Raw genomic sequence first — 19,354 nt, 5'->3', positions numbered from 1 at the left:
TTATATTAACTGACTATCATGATTATTTAGTTTTATCAGACTTAAATTTTTCGTTCCTTTTAAAGGCTGAAAATCTAGTTTTATAATCACCCATGGGCCTAAATAAAGTTTGACCATCCAGCATTCAGAAAGTTTAGGGGTGGGGGGAAGCACTGAAACATACAAAATGGCTCTAAATTAAAAATCCCTCTACTGATGAATAAGTCCCTAAATTTCCTATGGTAGAAATATTTGCTTAAAAATATATTCACAAAGTACTTCTATTACTTTTTATAAACTAGTGCTCATACATTATCAAAAAAAAAAAACCAAACAGAATATACATTCTTTTCAAGTGCACATGGAACATTCTCTGGGACAGACCACATACTAGGACACAAAAACAAGCCTCAACAAATTTAAGAGGATAAAAATTATTTCAGGCAGCTTTTCTGACCACAATGGCATGAAATTAGAAATTAACCATGGAAAGAGGGATGAGAAAAAAACTAAACAACATGGAGACTAAACAACATGCTACGAAAAACCCAATGGGTCAATAATGAAATCAAAGAGGAAAGAATATACCACAGAAAAATCTCTTCAGCAAGTGGTGTTGGGAAAGCTGGACAGCTGCATATAAATCAATGAAGTCAGCATACTACCTCACATCATACACAAAAATAAACTCAAAATGGCCTCAAGACTTAAATATAATACAGGACACCATAAAACTCCTAGAAGGGAACATAAGCAAAACATTCTCTTACACAAATCACAGCAATGTTTTCCTAGGTCAGTCTCCCAAAGCAATAGAAACAAAAGCAAAACTAAACAAATGGGACCTAACCAAACTTACAAGCTTTTGAACAGGAAAGAGAATCACAAACAAAATGAAAAGACAGCCTACAGAATGGGAGAAAATATTTGCAGATGATGCAACTAACAAGGGATTAATTTCCAAAATATACGAACAACTCATACAACTCAGTAACAGAAAAATAAACAACTCATTCAAATAATGGACAGAAGACCCAAACAGACATTTCTCCAAAGAAGACATCCAGGTGACCAACAGGCACTTGAAAAAAGGCTCAACATCACTAATTATCAGAGAAATGCAAATAAAAAACTACAATGAGGTAACACCACATATTAGTCAGAAAGGCCATCAATAAAAAAATCTACAAATAATAAATGCTGGAGAGGGTGTGGAGAAAAGGGAACCCTACACTGTTGGTGGGAATGTATTTGGTGCAGCCACTATGGAAAACAGCATGGAGATTTCTTTAAGAAACAGAAATAGAGTTACCATGTGATCTAGCAATCCCACTCCTCGGCATATATTCAGAGAAATCTAATTCAAAAAGATACATGCACCCCAGTGCACACAGCAGCACTATTTACAACAGCCAAGACAGAAGCAACCTAAATGTCCACTGACAGATGAACGAAGATGATGTGGGGTGTGTGTGTGTACATATATATAAATATAGACATATAGATATAGATAGATCAGAGTACTACTCAGCCATAAAAAAGAATGAAATAATTCCACCTACAGCAATATGGATGGACCCAGAGATTATCATACTAAGTAAAGTAAATCAGACAGAAAAAGACAAATATCATATGATATCACTTATATGTACAATCTAAAGTGATACAAATGAATTTATATACAAAATAGAAACAGACTCACAGACATAGGAAACAAACCTATGGTTACCAAAGGGGAAACTGCAGGGAGGGATAAACTAGGACTTCGGGATTAGCAGATACAAACTACTATATATAAAATAAACCATGCTGTATACCAGAAACCAACACAACGTTGTAAATGAACTATACTTCAATAAAACACACGCACACAGACACATGCATAAAGATATTACAGAATAATATTTGGCCCTTTATCACTATATGCTGTAAATATTTTACTTCAAAGATCTCTAACCTGAAAAGCTAGATTTTAATCCTCAATAACTCTTTTCATACTAAGTTCTGTCAGGACATTTGCCTATCATTTGAATCTTTTTATTTTCCATTTTCAAATATCATGGATTACAAAAAAAGAGAAAAATTATTTTCTCTTTTCTTACACATGTACATTACCTTTCTTATATGGTCTATGTCCCATAATAAGCAACACATTAAGCACTATAAAAATTCCTTCTGCTCCCTGATAAGGTGAACTTTAAATGTAAAAGATAGCACATTATTTTCACATTTAAGGAAAATAGCATTTTGCCTAGAAAATTAAAGTAGTTTTTCAAACACTCTTCTTTGGTATTTTATTAGTAAATTAAAAAAAAAGAATTCAGTAAGATTTTCATTATGACTGAAAAGAAAATGAATGGCATTACTAATTCCACTGTATGTTCAAAAGAGGAAAAAAGCTACTACAATCTAAACACAAATTTTCATCTTTTTTCATACAGTATTTAACTTTTTTGGATTAAAAAAATCAATTTGCATATTTATCTGGTTCTTTAAGAAATAAGCATATGTGTATTTATTAAACCCTCAAGTAGAAAAAGATGCTTAAGACTACAACTGAGTCAAGCCTATTTCTGTGGGAAGGAAGGGGTTTGGGAGGAGGGGCTAAGATTAGGAAATCAAATTTCTCTGCCTTGAAATGAACCTTTTCCAAAGAGACTAATAATACTTCTAAACAAGCTCAAAGGTTATTATACAAACTTAGCAGTTAATTTTAAATAAAATAATACAATTTCTCTCATTACTTATAAAATATTTGTGAAAATACATTAATGGCTAGAAGATTATTACCTACATTGCAATAATTTTTATTAATTCTTTTATAATATGAGTCAAAAAACTATTCCTGAAACACTATTATAAACACAGTAATAGAATGAAGTTTTTATTATACTTGGAAAAAGTAAAATAATATTTGGATGGATACTGGCATTCTATGTGATAAAGTTTTCTAAAACCAAGCAATAAAATTATACTAAATTCTTGGTATTATCTGCTTTTCAAGATGGTAATTTGAAACCTATTATAATTTTATTATTACCCTCTAAATATAATGGTATTTAAGCTATTCTACGGTGTAGGAACCAAGGAAAATCTTTGGTATCAAGTTACAGAATAAAATTAAGAGGGCAGCAAAGGAAGACTAAAACAAATTATTTATAGGCTTGTGAATAGAATTAAGCAATTAATGGATCTACCAACACTTAGGCTACCTAATTTGAGAGTCTCTCCTTCTAAAAATACACCTTAATTCTCCTTTATTGCAACAATTCCCATATTACAACATTAAAATACAAATGCACTAAAATTCAGAAATACTGCACAAACACACATAAAACTACACACATACACAGCTATAAAGGGCTGCACATCACATTTCCTTTAGGTTATCTAATTTCGTTTGTGTAGCAGCCTCCCCTCCTCACATGTCATGGCATAGTTTAAGTTATATCTGTGGCAGATGCCCATTTTTTTTTGCTACTTGGTTATGGTTAGCAACATTTAACCTTCCTATGAATGGAAAGAAGTATATTTATGATTACCTGATATCTAAAGGTGTATAATTTTTCTTTAAATCACTTTTTGTTTTGTTTTGTTTTGTTTTGTTTTGTTTTTGGAGGGGGAGGCAATTAGGTTTATTTATTTATTTTTAACGGAGGTACTGGGGATTGAACTCAGGACCTCGTGCATGCTAAGCACGCACTCTACCACTGAGCCATACCCTCCCCTTTAAAGATGTATAATTTTTTAAATAATTTGCTTTCTATTGCAAGTATTCCTCACCTGTTTGAACATCAATAACCATTTGATGGCCTCCTCTCATTCCTGGTCGGTTATCTTCTCCATCACCTGAAGTAGAAACAATATTTTCTTTTTAAGGTAAAGCACAGAACAACTGCAAATCCAGAGTAATTTCATTCATAAGTCTGTAATGAGTAGTGAAAATAACACACTTATTTTTTCAATACTAAGAATAAGAGGACTCATAAAAGTAAAAATATGACATATAACTAAGTTTACAGCAATCATCTTATTCTTTTTTCTAATTGCAACTGGAAGCTATTTTCAATTTCTTTAGGACCAGTGCCATAAACTAGCAAAGACACAGGATATTTCAAAAAACATAAGATAAAAATCTCCACTAGGAGTGACAAAGTGAATATGGAAAATAAAAACAGAATTAGATCTCAGGTCTGTAATTCCAGGGATGGTTTATTAGTATAAAATGAGCAGTTTTAAAGTTCATAAAACTAGCTACTGAAAACTAAGATGCTATCAATTTTATATTAATGATAATTTCCTTACTGTATTAATTTTGTGACAATATTTCACAAATCAGTTCCCACATAATTTGCCAACTATTTTATTTGAGTACTGACTGACAAAATGTAAGATTCGCTTCTCTTTGATTCTTATTTACATCTTAAAGTTTAATAGAAAGAAGGTTTAAGTATAATCAGTGAAAAATTTAAACTTCTGTACAAGAAAAAAACTGTTCAACTTGTATCTAAACTAACTTTGTATCAAATCTTTCATAAATGAAGATATAACTTCATTTCAATGGTTCAACAGGTTACAGGATTTTTTTTTTTTTGAGTTGAGAATTTATTGAGTGCTTACTACGTCGGACACTGGAACAAAGCTCTTTTTTTTTTTTTTTAAGATAGAATCTCTCTTTAATTCAGAATTAAAATAGATGCGTGCCTGGTATTATCAATAAATTTATCTAAGTGTTGCACATATTACCTTGACTTTTAACTTTTTTTAAAATTCCATCTGCTACTTTATTTTTTTTTTACATTTTTTATTGAGTTATAGTCATTTTACAATGTTGTGTCAAATTCCAGTATAGAGCAATTTTTCAGTTATACATGAACATGCATATATTCATTGTAACATTTTTTTTCACTGTGAGCTACCACAAGATCTTGTATATATTTCCCTGTGCTATACAGTATAATCTTGTTTATCTAGTCCACATTTTGAAATCCCAGTCTGTCCCTTCCCACCCCCCGCCCCCTTGGCAACCACAAGTTTGTATTCTATGCCTATGAGTGTTTCTGTTTTGTATTTATGTTTTTTTTTTTTTTTAGATTCCACATATGAGTGATCTCATATGGTATTTTTCTTTCTCTTTCTGGCTTACTTCACTTAGAATGACATTCTCCAGAACACCCATGTTGCTGCAAATGGCATTATGTTGTCGGTCTTTATGGCTGAATAGTATTCCATTGTATAAATATACCACATCTTCTTTATCCAGTCATCTGTTGTTGGATATTTAGGCTGTTTCCATGTCTTGGCTATTGTAAATAATGCTGCTATGAACATTGGGGTGCAGGTGTCTTTTTGAAGTAGGGTTCCTTCTGGATATATGCCCAGGAGCAGGATTACTGGGTCATATGGTAAGTCTATTCCTAGTCTTTTGAGGAATCTCCATCCTGTTTTCCACAGTGGCTGCACCAAACTGCATTCCCACCAGCAGTGTAGGAGGGTTCCCTTTTCTCCACAGCCTCTCCAGCATTTGTCATTTGTGGACTTTTGAATGATGGCCATTCTGACTGGTGTGAGGTGATACCTCATTGTAGTTCTGATTTGCATTTCTATGATAATTAGTGATATTGAGCATTTTTTCATGTGCCTATTGATCATTTGTATTTCTTCATTGGAAATTGCTTGTTTAGGTCTTCTGCCCATTTTTGGATTGGGTTGTTTGTTTTTTTCTTATTAAGTCGTATGAGCTGCTTATATATTCTGGAGATCAAGACTTTGTAGGTTTCATTTGCAAAAATTTTCTCCCATTCCGTAGGTTGTCATTTTGTTTTACTTATGGTTTCCTTTGCTGGTTTATATAAAGTAAGTCATTAAATCCTGTAACCTGTTAAAAACTCTCACCAAAGTGGGTATAGAGGGAACATATCTTTTGTTTATTCTTGCTTTTATTTCTATTGCTTGGGCAGACTGCCCTAGGAGAATATTTTTGAGATGTATATCAGATAATGTTTTGCCTATGTTTTCTTCTAGGAGGTTTACTGTTATCTTGTCTTATGTTTAAGTCTTTGATCCATTTTGAGTTTATCTTTGTGTATGGTGTAAGGGCGTGTTCTAGCTTCACTGATTTACATGCTGCTGTCCAGTTTTCCCAACACCATTTGCTGAAGAGATTGTCCTTATTCCATTGTATATTCTCACCTCCTTTGTCGAAGATTAGTTGACCAAAAGTTTGTGGGTTCATTTCTGGGCTCTCTGTTCTGTTCCATTGGCCCATATGTCTGTTTTTGATTACTGTAGCTCTATAGTATTGTCTGAAGTCTGGGAGAGTTATTCCTCCAGCCTCTTTTTCTTCAGTAATGTTTTGGCAATTCTAGGTCTTTTGTGTTTCCATATAAATTTTATTATAATTTGTTCTAGTTCTGTGAAACATGTCCTGGGTAATTTGATAGGGACTGCATTAAATCTAGATTGCCTTGGGCAGTATGCCATTTTAACAATATTGATTCTTCTAATCCAGGAGCATGGGATATCTTTCCATTTTTTAAAGTCTTCTTTAATTTCCTTAATCAGTGTTTTATAGTTTTCCGTGTATAAGTCTTTCACCTCCTTGGTTAGATTTATTCCTAGGTATTTTATTACTTTGGGTGCTATTTTAAAGGGGATTGTTTCTTTACATTCTTTTTCTGTTGATTCATCATTAGTGTAAAGAAATGAAATTTATTTTTGAATGCTAATCTTGTAACCTGCTACCTTGCTGAATTCTGCGATTATTTCTAGTAGTTTTTGGGTTTTCTATATATAATATCATGTCATCTGCATATAGTGACACTTTTACCTCTTCTTTTCCAATTTGGATCCCTTTTATTTCTCTCTCTTGCCTGATTGCTGTGGCTAGGACTTTCAAGACTATGTTGAATAGGAGTGGTGATAGTGGGCAGCCTTGTCTTGTTCCAGATTTTAGTGGGAAGCTTTTGAGTTTTTCACCGTTGAGTACTGTGCTGGTTGTAGGTTTGTCATATATAGCTTTTATTATGTTGAGATATGTTCCCTCTATACCCACTTTGGTGAGAGTTTTTAACAAGTTACAGGATTTAATGACTTCCTTGATATAAACCAGAAAACTTGAGGCTGTCTTTTTAAAAAATCTCCCATTAATTGAAATATATTACTTTAGCCACTAAGTTTTCCTGTATCAGTTTTCTCCTATATAAAATAGGGAACATCCAACTTTTTACTATTTCACATGGGTATTAGGAAAAAGACTGAAAAGTCAGTTTTTATATATAGTAAATAAGATGCAAAACTAAAGCTTTATTCAAGTGTTAATCTTTCAGAAGTTTCCTGCAAATTCTTTCTCCTATTTATTAGTTAGGTTTAGATTTTGCAGCTCATAATTGGTGAAGTTTCACCCTTTTCTTCCTTCTTCCCCTCAATCAATAAAGTCAGTACTGCCACTTCCAAGGACATACTAAGAAAACACTAAAATAAATTTATTGTCAATATGTTTGTATTTTATATTTTAATCTATTAGGTTTCAAATACAGAACTACAGTCTGTTTGCTACAACATACACTACTTTGAAGAAAATTACATCATGTGACTGATAAAATAGGAAAATGATCCTTATGTAACTCAGAGATTATGGAGGTTTCTAAGTAATTTTCTCCAGTATATTAATGTTTAAAACTATCAAAAGCAAGCTGTCTCACAATTAAAGAGAAGGCCTTAGCAATATATGAAGACCATAGGAAACAAGCTGAACATTCATAAAACTGCCTTCCTTTAGTACAAGTAGTTGCATTAAAGAATTGCTAACTTTCCACCATGTTAACCATCTTGTCAACAAAGCAGTGAGTGCAGATGAAGAAGTGACAGAAACTTCTCCTATATGAAAAAGTGGATTAATGAGGAATTTTACACCCCTGAATCAGATTTTACGTTCTGATAAAAATAGTCTTTATTAGAAGCAAATGTCCTCTAAGTCTATAGCTCAAAGAAAGAAGCATGAACCCTAGGGTTTAAGGCTCCAAAATCATTGTGATGCTCAATATAAATGCCTATAAAGATTTAACTGTACTAGTATTTATTTTTACTAGTATCTAGTTATAAAGTTCCACAGATTTAGAATGGTATGTCCCATTTCTACTTTTCTACTAAGCCTTATTAGCTTTAGTAAGCAATTTTGCAGAACTTAAGGTTTTTCAGGGACACATGTTTGGCATTACAAAAGCCTATAATTTTACAGTGTCTCTATATAAGCAGTTTATGATGGTATTCTGTGCAACAACTGCCCAGCCTTCTGATATAGCTATAAAGCAAAAAGGTTTAAAAGGAAGATTTAATATAATAAATTAACTCTGCCATCTAGTTGAGGAACCTATTCTCTGTTTTACACACCTGCTATTCATTAATAGAGTACTGTGAAACTTGAGCTACCTTGGAAAAAATGAAACTGGGACAATAAGGCAAAAGCACCCACAACCTAGAAAGTAGGACTCACCTTTGGTGCTTTTGGGAATGATTTGACTCCATCGTGGCTTATATTCCTGTTGACTGATATACTGATTGAACAAGCCATCTGCAAATATCAAAGAATGAGAAAGAATTATACCTTAACAGCTTACACTTTTAATATAGCAAAAAAGACCAAAATGTAGCAGCCTACATTAAAGATACTAGTATGTCACTAATATAATAGCACATTATCATAAAATACAGCATCACTTCAGCTTTCAAGCTGCCTCAAATATAAATAGCAAAGTACTAGCTGACACCATCATGTAGACAAATTGCTTGAGTGGCAGCTCATACTAAATCTACTAAGTTTTCCCCATTTTTGTCACTACTACATAAGAAAGCTAGAGAAGGATATCAGAGCTCCAACAACTTTGGTCTAGGCCTTTGTATCTTCAGGAAAAAGCAAAACTAATCCTTAAAAGTGAAAAATGCCATTTTTACAGTGTGAGTACAGAGATAAAAACTGGACAGAGATAAGAATACCAGTAATAGTTATATATTTACTGAATACTGAATGTTAGAATCTGTACTCTCTTATCTATCTGATTTAATTCTATAAATAACTTTATTAGGCATTATCACCTTCATTTTATAGATGTGGAAATGCCTATTTAGAGAAATTAATACATTTAACTCAAATCCCACAGCTCATAAGTGGTGGGGCTGGGACTCATCTCACTATGCTTTACTTATGCCTGAATCTGTTTCATCAATAAATTCATTATCTTCCTCTTAAGAGGAGTTGTTACACTACAGTAACTAGTTGTTACACTAGGAACTATGATGGTTATGGAGACTGAACTCCACACATAAATACATTCTACACTGAATTATTAAACCCTAATCCTGTGCCCCTCAACAAAGATTAGTTTAAGAATGGTGGGGAACCCAATTCTGGCTAATGAAACATGAGGATCTTCTGGGGGGACTTCAAGGAAATGTTTCCTTACTTTTAAATGGACGTACAGAGAAGAAAAATCTACTTATTCCTTTGGAAATTTTATTATTTGTATGTAATGTACACAACGGCTACAAGCCCTTTTGTAGAGGTATGAGAATAAAGTCAACTCTGTGATGATCAAAGGGCAGAGAGAGATACAGAAACTGGATCACTGAATTAACTAGCAATGAAATCTATCTTACCGCTGGACTTCTTGTTAAATGATATAATAAAATTTCCTTACTTTTCAAACTAGGGTTTTCCCTTACATGAGCCCAAACAGAGTATAATTTAGAGAGTTACTTTTACTGTAAATTCTGTCATTTGACTCTGATTTCAATCTGAACAAAGGATTCCCTATTGCTTCATTTAGTCACTGAAAGCAAATACTTTTCCAAAGAATTTATAAGTAAAACTGTATATTCTTTGTGACTTGTATTCTTGCCAGAGATTGTAATTTACAGAAACTTCTCTAATCTCTTTCTTTTCTGGGTAATTCGGAAGCTCAACTGTAACCATTTTCAAGTCTTTTCAGATAGCTTTAACTGAAAACCTCCATCCCATAAACTCATCTAGTTTCTTTTTTTAATTTGCCTGTGGGACTTTTAAAAATTATTGCAAAAAGAAAGTTCTAATATTCTTCTCTCCTTCTTAAATTAGCACTCATCAATTAGCATTTATATTTTAATTGTTAAATTAAGGGGAACAAGTATATTCACAACTTATTTTAGCGAGAGTGTTTCTATCAAATAATCTACTTTCCCATGGGCTTTTCTGACAATTCTTGCCCCATCCAGCCTTCTCTGGCCAATGTTCTTTTCTCATTACAAGAGATGGAATCCTTTTTTTTCCCCAGATAAAATATTGTGGGGCTCCTATTAGTAGAAATGATAAGATGATAGTAAAACTATTAATTGTAAATTTAGAATTATACAGAAATAAAACACAGAATTTAAATTTTATTACACTTGAGAAAGGCACATAAAACTTAATCTTTTTTTTAAAACCTTAAACAGAAAAGATTAAATTATTTAATATATACTGATTTTAAAACATTAATTATACATAATGGTTAACTGAAGAGGAGAGAGAAAGAAAACATAAAAGATGGGAATACACTGAGATGAGTAGAAAACTGAGGAAGACAGGCAAACTGCAGACATGAAAAATACAAAGCAAAAATAGAGAAAATTAGGCAAGTAATACATCTCACATTTTTAAAGAGTAAACAATTGCCACATTACTTAAGTCCCCTATACTAATTAGTCACACAAGTTTTTTGATAAGTCAAGTAAGTTCCTTGTCTGTCAAACTGGTGTTTAAGAGTTGGAAAGGGCCTGAGGTTCCTTCTAAATTTTGGCATACTAGGATCCCACCATTGTTAGAACCAATATATTTACTTAAACTGTGTGTGTCTGGCTGATTCTACCCTATTCATTTAGAAAAGTCTCCATCTCCTCTTTCCCCTTAAGTCTTCTGTGACTATTCTCAAAGAGGAATTACAATACACTGGAGGAAATTCTTTTAAGAGCTCCTAAGGTAGTCATCACAGGAACAATTAAAATCAGATGAAGAAGCCCCTCCTGGTATTAAAGCCATTCTAAACACTGGCGGTAAAATTAAATTCTGTAATTACTTCTTCAATCAATCTGATCCCCACTCTTAACTAACCTGAAAAGCTTACAAATACTCTACCCATCAAGATTTTTACAGTTTCTCTTCTATCAAACACAACTGTCCTATGAAAATACTGTCAGGAATTTTCTTTAAAAAAAAAAGCAAAACTCTTAAACATTATATAATTTTTGTAAAATCATTTTGTAAATACACACACAGACACACAGAGGGAAAAAATACAACACTGACTATATTAAAAAGTTAAAAGCGATTTTCCTTGGATGGCAGGATTAGGATAATCTTGATTTTTTTCTTTGAACTTATTTGTTTTCCCAATTTTTTTGCACTGAGTGCTACAGTTACCAGAAGAAAAGCCACAAAACAACTAGATACGTGGAACTCTTATCTACCTAAACTTTGGAAGAACTTTGTATCATACTGTTATTACTAATTTAAACTATTTTCATAGACTTTGTTACCCCTGAAATATCTCTTCACAGCTCACTAGACACATTTGCATTTTTATAAGCAGTGCTTTGTACACGGACATTAGCTTGTTTTAACAAGGACAAAGAGAGCTAAATATGCATAAGAGATTTACAATCAAGCACACAGAAGAAATTACTTCCAAAATTTAAAATATTAAGTACTACAAACTTAAAATATTAGAAATTATGATGATTTTACTCTAGATAGATAAAATTAATCCTCTTTGGAAGAGTGATAGTCAACAGCATAACATCAGACAGGCTCAATATATAATAAATGCTTAGAATGGAAAAAATGGCAGGAGGGTGGAGGGACTTTGCTAGCAACATGGTAGACATTTCCTTTGAGTCATCTTTATGTTACTAAGTTTCTCACATCAAAACAAACTGGGGGAGGGTATAGCTCAGTGGTAGAGTACATGCTTAGCATGCAGAATAAGGTCCTGGGTTCAATCCCCAGTACCTCCATTAAAATAAAAAAGTAAATTAAACAAACAAACAAACTGTTCCTAAAACTCCTACTTCCAATAAAGCATATTCCTAACACATAATGGCACCCTGACAAGTCATACTATTTAACAGAGTAGTCAAGCAAACATTAAAAAAAAATTTGAGGAATTTTTTAATCTGCCTCCCTCTGTATCAAATAAATTCCTTTTTCTTCAGTAGTCTAAAGTTCTCTTTGATATCTCTTACTCTTCCTTGGAGACTATTAGAAAACCTGAAGAGAGGGGTGGCAGGCAGGGTGGGGAGAAAGGAAAGAAAGAAAGAAAACCCAAAGAAAGTAACTCTTTAAAAATCTTACCAAAGAACAAAAGAGTTGACTTTCATTGTGTACCTACTATGTGCAAGACAACATAGAGGCTAACTCATTTACTCCTTAAAATAAATCTATGTAATGGTCATTATTAATTATAGCAAAGATGAGAAAATTAAGGTTCCGAGAAGTTAATAACATGTGCGGACTCTAAATAAAAAGGTATAGAGGAGGGGAGGGTATAGCTCAGTGGTAGAGTTTATGCCTAGCATGCAGGAGGTCCTGGGTTCAGTCCCCAGTACCTCCACTTAAAAAAAAAAAAAAAAGTATAAAGTCCAATTCCAAAGTTCAAAATCTTTTCTACTCTTCATAGACTGCACACGAATAAAGACTCACACATATAAATTACTAACACACAAATAATAATTTTTAAATTACAATCTAAAACACTATAGTAACAGACATGGCAAAATTTACCCGTTCAATAACACTTGAAAAAAAGCAAGACTCTGGGAAACAAAACTCATACCAGATCATTCTACTACAATAATGAAGAAATCCACTATGATAAAAGAGGCTAAAACTAAAGCAGTTGAAATATATCATTCATAATTTAAAGGAAAACATGTAATGCCTCTCTTAAATAAAGATCTACTGGCTACTATGGCTAAAGTTTACTTTCTATGTTTCATTTCTTCTCTAGAACACTGGTCTGCCACTACTCCAGATCACTTTCTTACTAGAGCGTTCCTGTCAGTTGGAAGTTGTTCCAGACAAGAAATGGCTCATTCGAGAAGTTAGCTGTTTAGCAAAAACCAAAATAAAACAAAACAGAACACCTGTTTCGGAGAAATCATGGCTTACCATAAGACACAAAAGCTAGAAACATAAATTCTAGTCCTCTCACATCTCTCTTACTACTTATTCAACTCTATTTAATTAACTTCTCAATATGCTTTCATTTATAATATTAAACCATCTAACCACTTCAAACAAAAAAGGACCTAAAGAAAAAACTATGTTGTACTTTGCAGAGAAACATGATAAATTAAAGATTAACCTCTATTATTATACATAGTACTGCCTCTTGCCAGGGAAAGTGGGTATCAATAAATAGCCCAGACCAGATCTGGAACAGGTTACATTTAGTAGCTATTTTCAATGAAATAACAAGTTTAAGAATCTTCTCTCATGCCTTCAAAAAGAAAAGTAATAATATAATGTTTTCTTGGTAAACACTAAGTTATTTCAAATCCATGAGACATGCTAAAAAAACTTAATTTTTTAATAGAACAAGTTAAATTTTTCAAAATCAGTCATAAGCTTGAAATCCTTGAGATGATCAGTAAAAATGCTACAAAACGTTAAAGCTGGGTAAAGGTTTTTCAACATACATTGCTTTCAGTATCTTGTTTTAATGTTAAAGAACTTCCTTAAACAAATCTAAAAACAAATGAAAAGGCAATACCTCTGCATCCCAAATAATTTTGCCATGTTCCTTATATTTCTAATTCTTGAAAGGTCTTGCCTTTTGTTTTGGTATACTTGCAGATATATTCTATATGATTCAGCAAAAAAAACAAAAACCAAAAACAAAAACCAAAACAAAACAAAACAAAAAAACCAGAGGGTTTCTACTGAAACAATGGCATTCTCATCTACAAAAACATGAGTACACCCATTACACTTTGAAAGTTTCAAAAACCAAGATGTAAGGCATTTAAACATGCCTGTGAACTACTTAAAGTTTAAAAAATTACTTCTGTATTTTAAGAAGTCCAACAGTTGCTAATATTTCTATATGTCTGTTTTTGACAAAAATCTAAAACAGGAAATCAGAAGGGTCTGACAAAGTACAACTATCCAAAAGAAATGAAAATATGACTTAAGAGAAAACACACGAAGACTTAGTTGCTAACAAATTTCAAACCATTTAAAGTCCTTAGGTCTAATACCATCTCATTTTCCCCCTATGATTATGACTATAATAAACAAACACATTTCATACAGTCCTAATTAGACACAAGCTGTTATTGTCTCTAATTGTGAATATTTTCTTTAAAAGTATATGATTTAAAAAAAAAAGGAAACTTAGGAAAGAAACTTTTATCAAAAGAAAAAAATAACGTTCAAACCTCATAAAAGATTTTTAAAAAGCAGATTGCAGTATTGCTGCCCATATCCAAACTTTTATCAACATCATTTCTCACGAAAGAGATTATATTGAAAGAAAAAAATTAAAAATTTATTTATAGGGATAGCATGAAAAAACTTTTGATAATTCAAGAATAATGGCTAGGTAAAACAGTTTAAAAAACTATATACCTGTGGTCTTATTTCTAGACTCATCATAAATAAAATATAAACACAGTGTGTTACTTCCAAATGAATAAATAAAAAAGTGAAAAAATTAAAAAGTAAAGAAAGGTAAGAGACAACAACCAAAAAGAAGAAATAAAGAACAGACATGACAAATAACATTAAGTAAAATGGTAGGTTTAAACCCATATATTTACCAGTAATTCAATCACGTAAATGCTATAAATGTTCAAATCAAAAGAAAGTAGATTTTAAGAAATTCCAGCTAAATTTACAGGGGATATTTCTTTGAAAAAAGGGTGCAGAAAATTTGAAAATAAAAGATGGAAAAAAGATACATTACATAAATACTTATCAAATGAAAGCAGATATATTAATGTAAGACAATCGATTTATGCCTTAAGGCTAAAAAAAATTCCTAGAGATAAAAACATACTTTAAGATAAAAGATTTCATTCAAAGTAAAAGAATTTAAATTTTGTATGCATCTAGAAACATTGCTTTAAGATACATAAAGCAAAAACTGACAGAACTATAAGAACAGAGAGACAATTCCATAATCATAGTAGGAAGCATTAACATAAGCATTTTCTTAGTAATTGAGAGAATCAGGCAGAAAATATTATTGGCAAAGCAGATTTATGCAACGTGATTAACAAACTGGACCAAACAGACATATATAATAAATTGCACCAACAATTAAAGAATTTGTTTTCTGTCCAAGTGCACCTGATATGTTTATAAAAACTGAACAGAGTGGGCCATATGGTCTTACCAAATTTCAAAGAACTGTAATGGTACAAAATATGTGCTCTGACCACTATGTGTTTATGTTAGAAATCAGTAACAAGGAAAAGAGCAAGAAAAATCTTTATGTATTTGGAAATTAAAAATTATATATTTCTATGTAACTATGCCTCACAAAAGAACTGCAGCATTTCATAATAAAATTACTGAACAAAAACAAAAATACTTCCTAGCACAACTAAAAAATAAGTAGAGACAAATTTATATACTTAAATGCAGTTATGGGAGAATAACAAAGTCTGAAAATTAATAAGCTAAGCATTCATCTCAATAAGTTATAAAAAGCACATTAACCTCAAAGAGATAAAGACAACATTAAACATTAAGTATAAATCAAGGACATAAAGTTTAACATGAAGAAACAAACCAGAAGTTGATTCCCTCAAAAGATCAGTGAACTTGATAAACTTACATGAAAGTGATGGGGGGGAAGAATTAATAAAAAACCAATATAAGAAATGAAAAAAGACATCACCAGAAATTCTACAAACATTAAACAGTTAATAAGCAAATATAAGGTATACTTTCATGGCCGTAAGTTTGAAATTTTAGATGAAACTGACAAATTACCAGAAAATGATAACTTGTTAAAGCTCAACCAACCAACCAAACTCTGAATAGTCCTACAACAAAGTTTAAAGAAATTCAATTGGTAGGCAAAGAATACTCCCCCAAGCAAATCCCAAGCAGCTAGTTCAATGGTAAATTCAACCAAGTATCTGAGAAAGAAATAATTCAAATCTTACATCTATTCAGAAAATTGGAAGAAAAAGTTAATTCCTCAACCCATTATGTGGACAGAGATACTAAACTTGAAGAACGTAAGAGAAAGAAATATTACAAGGTCAATCTTACTAATAATCATTGGAAGAATTCTAAGAAAACATTACTCAATCTAAATCCAAAATACGCCAAAAAATATATGACACAGTTAAGTATATATGAAGTATAACATCAGAAAATCAATTACTATGATTTCACATATTAGTAGAGTAGGAAAATCATATCATGAAAGGTAGATAAAAAGTGGCAAAATTCAGTATGTATTTATGGCATAAACTCTAAGCAATCTTGGAATCTGACATGGAATCTCCAAAGCCCCAGATCAAAGATATCTTTAACAATGAAATGCAGAAAGTATTTCTTTAGAGATCATGAACTACACAGGGGTATCCACTATAATTATGCCATGGCAAACTTTTATTAAATATTCTGGCTAAAAGATTAAACACAAGGGGGAAAGAGGTATCAGGGTTGGAAAGAAATATGTGTCATTACACTTAAGTACAGCTGACCCTTGAACAAGTTGGGTCTGAACTGTGCAGATCCACTTATACGTGGATTTTTTCCAATAAATATATTGGAAAATTTGGAAGAGATTTGTAACACTTTGAAAAAAACTCACAGAAGAACCATGTAGCCTAGAAATACAAAAAAAAAAAAAAAAAACAAAAAAAAAACTAAGAAAGGGTTAGGTATGTCATGAATGCATCAAGTATACAGATACTAGTCTAGCCTTATATAGGTATAAGGTGAGTGCTATTTAGTAATAAAATTAATAATGTGTTAGTTTTCCTACTGTTTTATAACTCTGCTTTCAAAGAATTACATGACCATACAGTATGCCCACCCCTCTCCAGTATGCCTTCCTCTCTCTCTCAACTGCAGAAACTATGAGTCTATCGCCACAGGTTAATACTTTAAAAATGTAACAATGTTTCTAATACTGTATTATGAATATGATTAATACTGTATGCTATAAAAATTTTATAACCATTCATTAGCATATATGCTAAACTACTGTGACACAATTTTATCAATTACACTAGATTGTTATAAAGCATTCGTATTGCTGCTACTTCATTACCAACGCATGAATTGTTACACTAGTAAATAAAAATGAATTTTTTCACATTATCTCTTCATTTCTGATGTCCAGTGTTAGTACTACGTATAATACCCACATTTTGTGTCATTAAGACAATACTGATGTAGGTATTGATAATTTATCTTGTAAACAGACAATGTAAATTTATGATATCAATAAACACAGTATACAGTGTAAATGTATTTTCTCTTATGATTTTCTTAATAACACTTTTTTCTAGTTTATCATAGGAATATAGTCTATAATATATATAAAATACAAAACATGTGTTAATTGACTATGTTACCATTACCAGTAAGGCTTCCAGTTAATAGTAGGCTATTAGTAATTAAATTTTGGGGAAGTCAAAAGTTATATGTGGATTTTCAACTGCATAGTGGGTGGGTCAGGGGGGAGGAGAGGTTGGGGCCCCAACTCCCACGTTGTTCAAGAGTCAACTATATTTTAAACTGAATGAAAATGAAAACAACACAGCAAAATTTGTAAGATATAACTAAAGCAGTGCTTAAAGGGAAATTTTTAACACGAAATGCCTACATTAGAAAAGAAGAATCTCAAGTTAATGGCCTCAGCTCTTATACTAAGAAACTATGAAAAGAAGAGCAAATTAAAACCAAAGTATGTAGGAAAAAAAGGAAATAATAAAGATAAAGGCAGAAATCAATGAAATAGAGAGAAAAGACAAGAAAAAACAAAACAAAAAACTCGCAAGAGTTGTTTTCTTAAAATTGATAGATTTTTAGCCAGACTACTGAGAAATGAAAACAAAAATTACCAATATGAGGGAAAATGATATGACATAAGGTATTAGAAGGACAATAATGGAATACAAACAACTTTATGCCAATAAATTTACCAATTTAGACAAAATGGGCATATTCATAAAAAGACACAAACTACCAATACTTTTTCAAAAAGAAATACAGAATATAAATAGCCCGGTATCTATTAATACTAAATTTGTAGTTAAAAACCTTGCCACAAAGGTAACTCCAACAAGATTTGAGATCTCAAAAAAATTTTTTAAGGAGAGGGAATTAAGCCTACCATATAACTAACAACTACTGCATAAACCAAAGAATAGGAATAGGAAGGAAGAGGAAGGTAGAAGAGAAAAAAGAAAGAAGAGGAAAAGGGAAGAAGGGAGGAATGGAAACAAAGACCTCAAGTGTAAACTTTAGGACCACTTTATTAAACTTAATCCCTCCCTTTACCTCACACACAAAAAGCAAACTTTTATTTCATTAGCAAATAAGATAAATACTGCAAAAGGAGGTTTTCTTTAAGTATTTCCTGTTCTTAGGTGATTACTTTTGCCGATCATCACTGGAGTCTACCTTTTTCGCCTGGCATTGTCAGACAGGAAGCAGCAATGACTGGTTCAAGAATCACCTCTAATGAAATTAAATGTAAATGTAGGGATGTTTCTAGGCAAATAGGAAGCTTTAATAGGAGAAATAAGTACAGCCCAACACTTTCTCAAAATGTAGACCATACTTGAAGAAGGGCACACTAATATACCAAATATACTAAAAGTAGTTTTTGTTTCCTCCATTTATAAGAAACTTGGAAGATGCTTTTGATTCCCTAGACTTTCCTATATAACAGGCAGCTTTTTCTGCTATGCTTTCAATGGAGCAAAAGTCAAAGAACTCTGCAGTGTTTACTTCCTTATTTGTCCAACAAAATCATCATCAGTGAAGTCAGCAGCAAACCGAACAATCCTGGAAGGAATGTTTATTAACTAAACACTGTTCCAAGGCAGTGAGAAGTACAAAAAATATGAGTTGGCTGTAAGTCTCAAGAATAGGTAACACCAATTTCCTTAAACTCGGTTCCTTCCTAGAGTCAGAAGGATAACTCAAGTCTCTGCAGTAGCAGGGTTGCACATGATTTTAATAGCTTCTCTTTAATGAGTATATTGCTAAAGAGACAGTTTCAAAACCTAACAGTTTTTAATCTAACGATTATGTAAAGTTGCTAGTGGTTTTTGTTATTTTGTTGTTTACCTTAACAAAATATTAAATGTCTTGAAGATTTAAAACAAG

The 19,354-nt window shown here is 32.0% G+C and overlaps 1 protein-coding gene across 4 annotated transcripts in view; it reads right to left on the bottom strand.

Annotated features, from left to right (window-relative positions):
• MKLN1 (muskelin 1) overlaps positions 1–19,354 on the bottom strand; it is a 320,903-nt gene that overhangs the window by 83,968 nt on the left and 217,581 nt on the right. For all 4 annotated transcript variants that reach the window (XR_004321257.1, XR_004321256.1, XM_032483347.1 and 1 more), the window contains 2 exons: positions 8,474–8,551; positions 3,763–3,828 (listed from right to left, as the gene is read on the bottom strand). Coding sequence is in view for 2 of the 4 variants with exons in the window: in XM_032483347.1 (XP_032339238.1) it covers positions 3,763–3,828; positions 8,474–8,551 (144 nt within the window). In the remaining 2 variants the exon portion in view is untranslated. The remainder of the gene's footprint in view (positions 1–3,762; positions 3,829–8,473; positions 8,552–19,354) is intronic.

Source organism: Camelus ferus, chromosome 7, assembly GCF_009834535.1.
Source record: "Camelus ferus isolate YT-003-E chromosome 7, BCGSAC_Cfer_1.0, whole genome shotgun sequence".
NCBI classification, from domain to species: Eukaryota; Metazoa; Chordata; class Mammalia; order Artiodactyla; family Camelidae; genus Camelus; species Camelus ferus.
The sequence above is the reverse complement of the archived record's forward strand: the minus strand, read 5'-3'. Positions and strand labels throughout refer to the sequence as shown.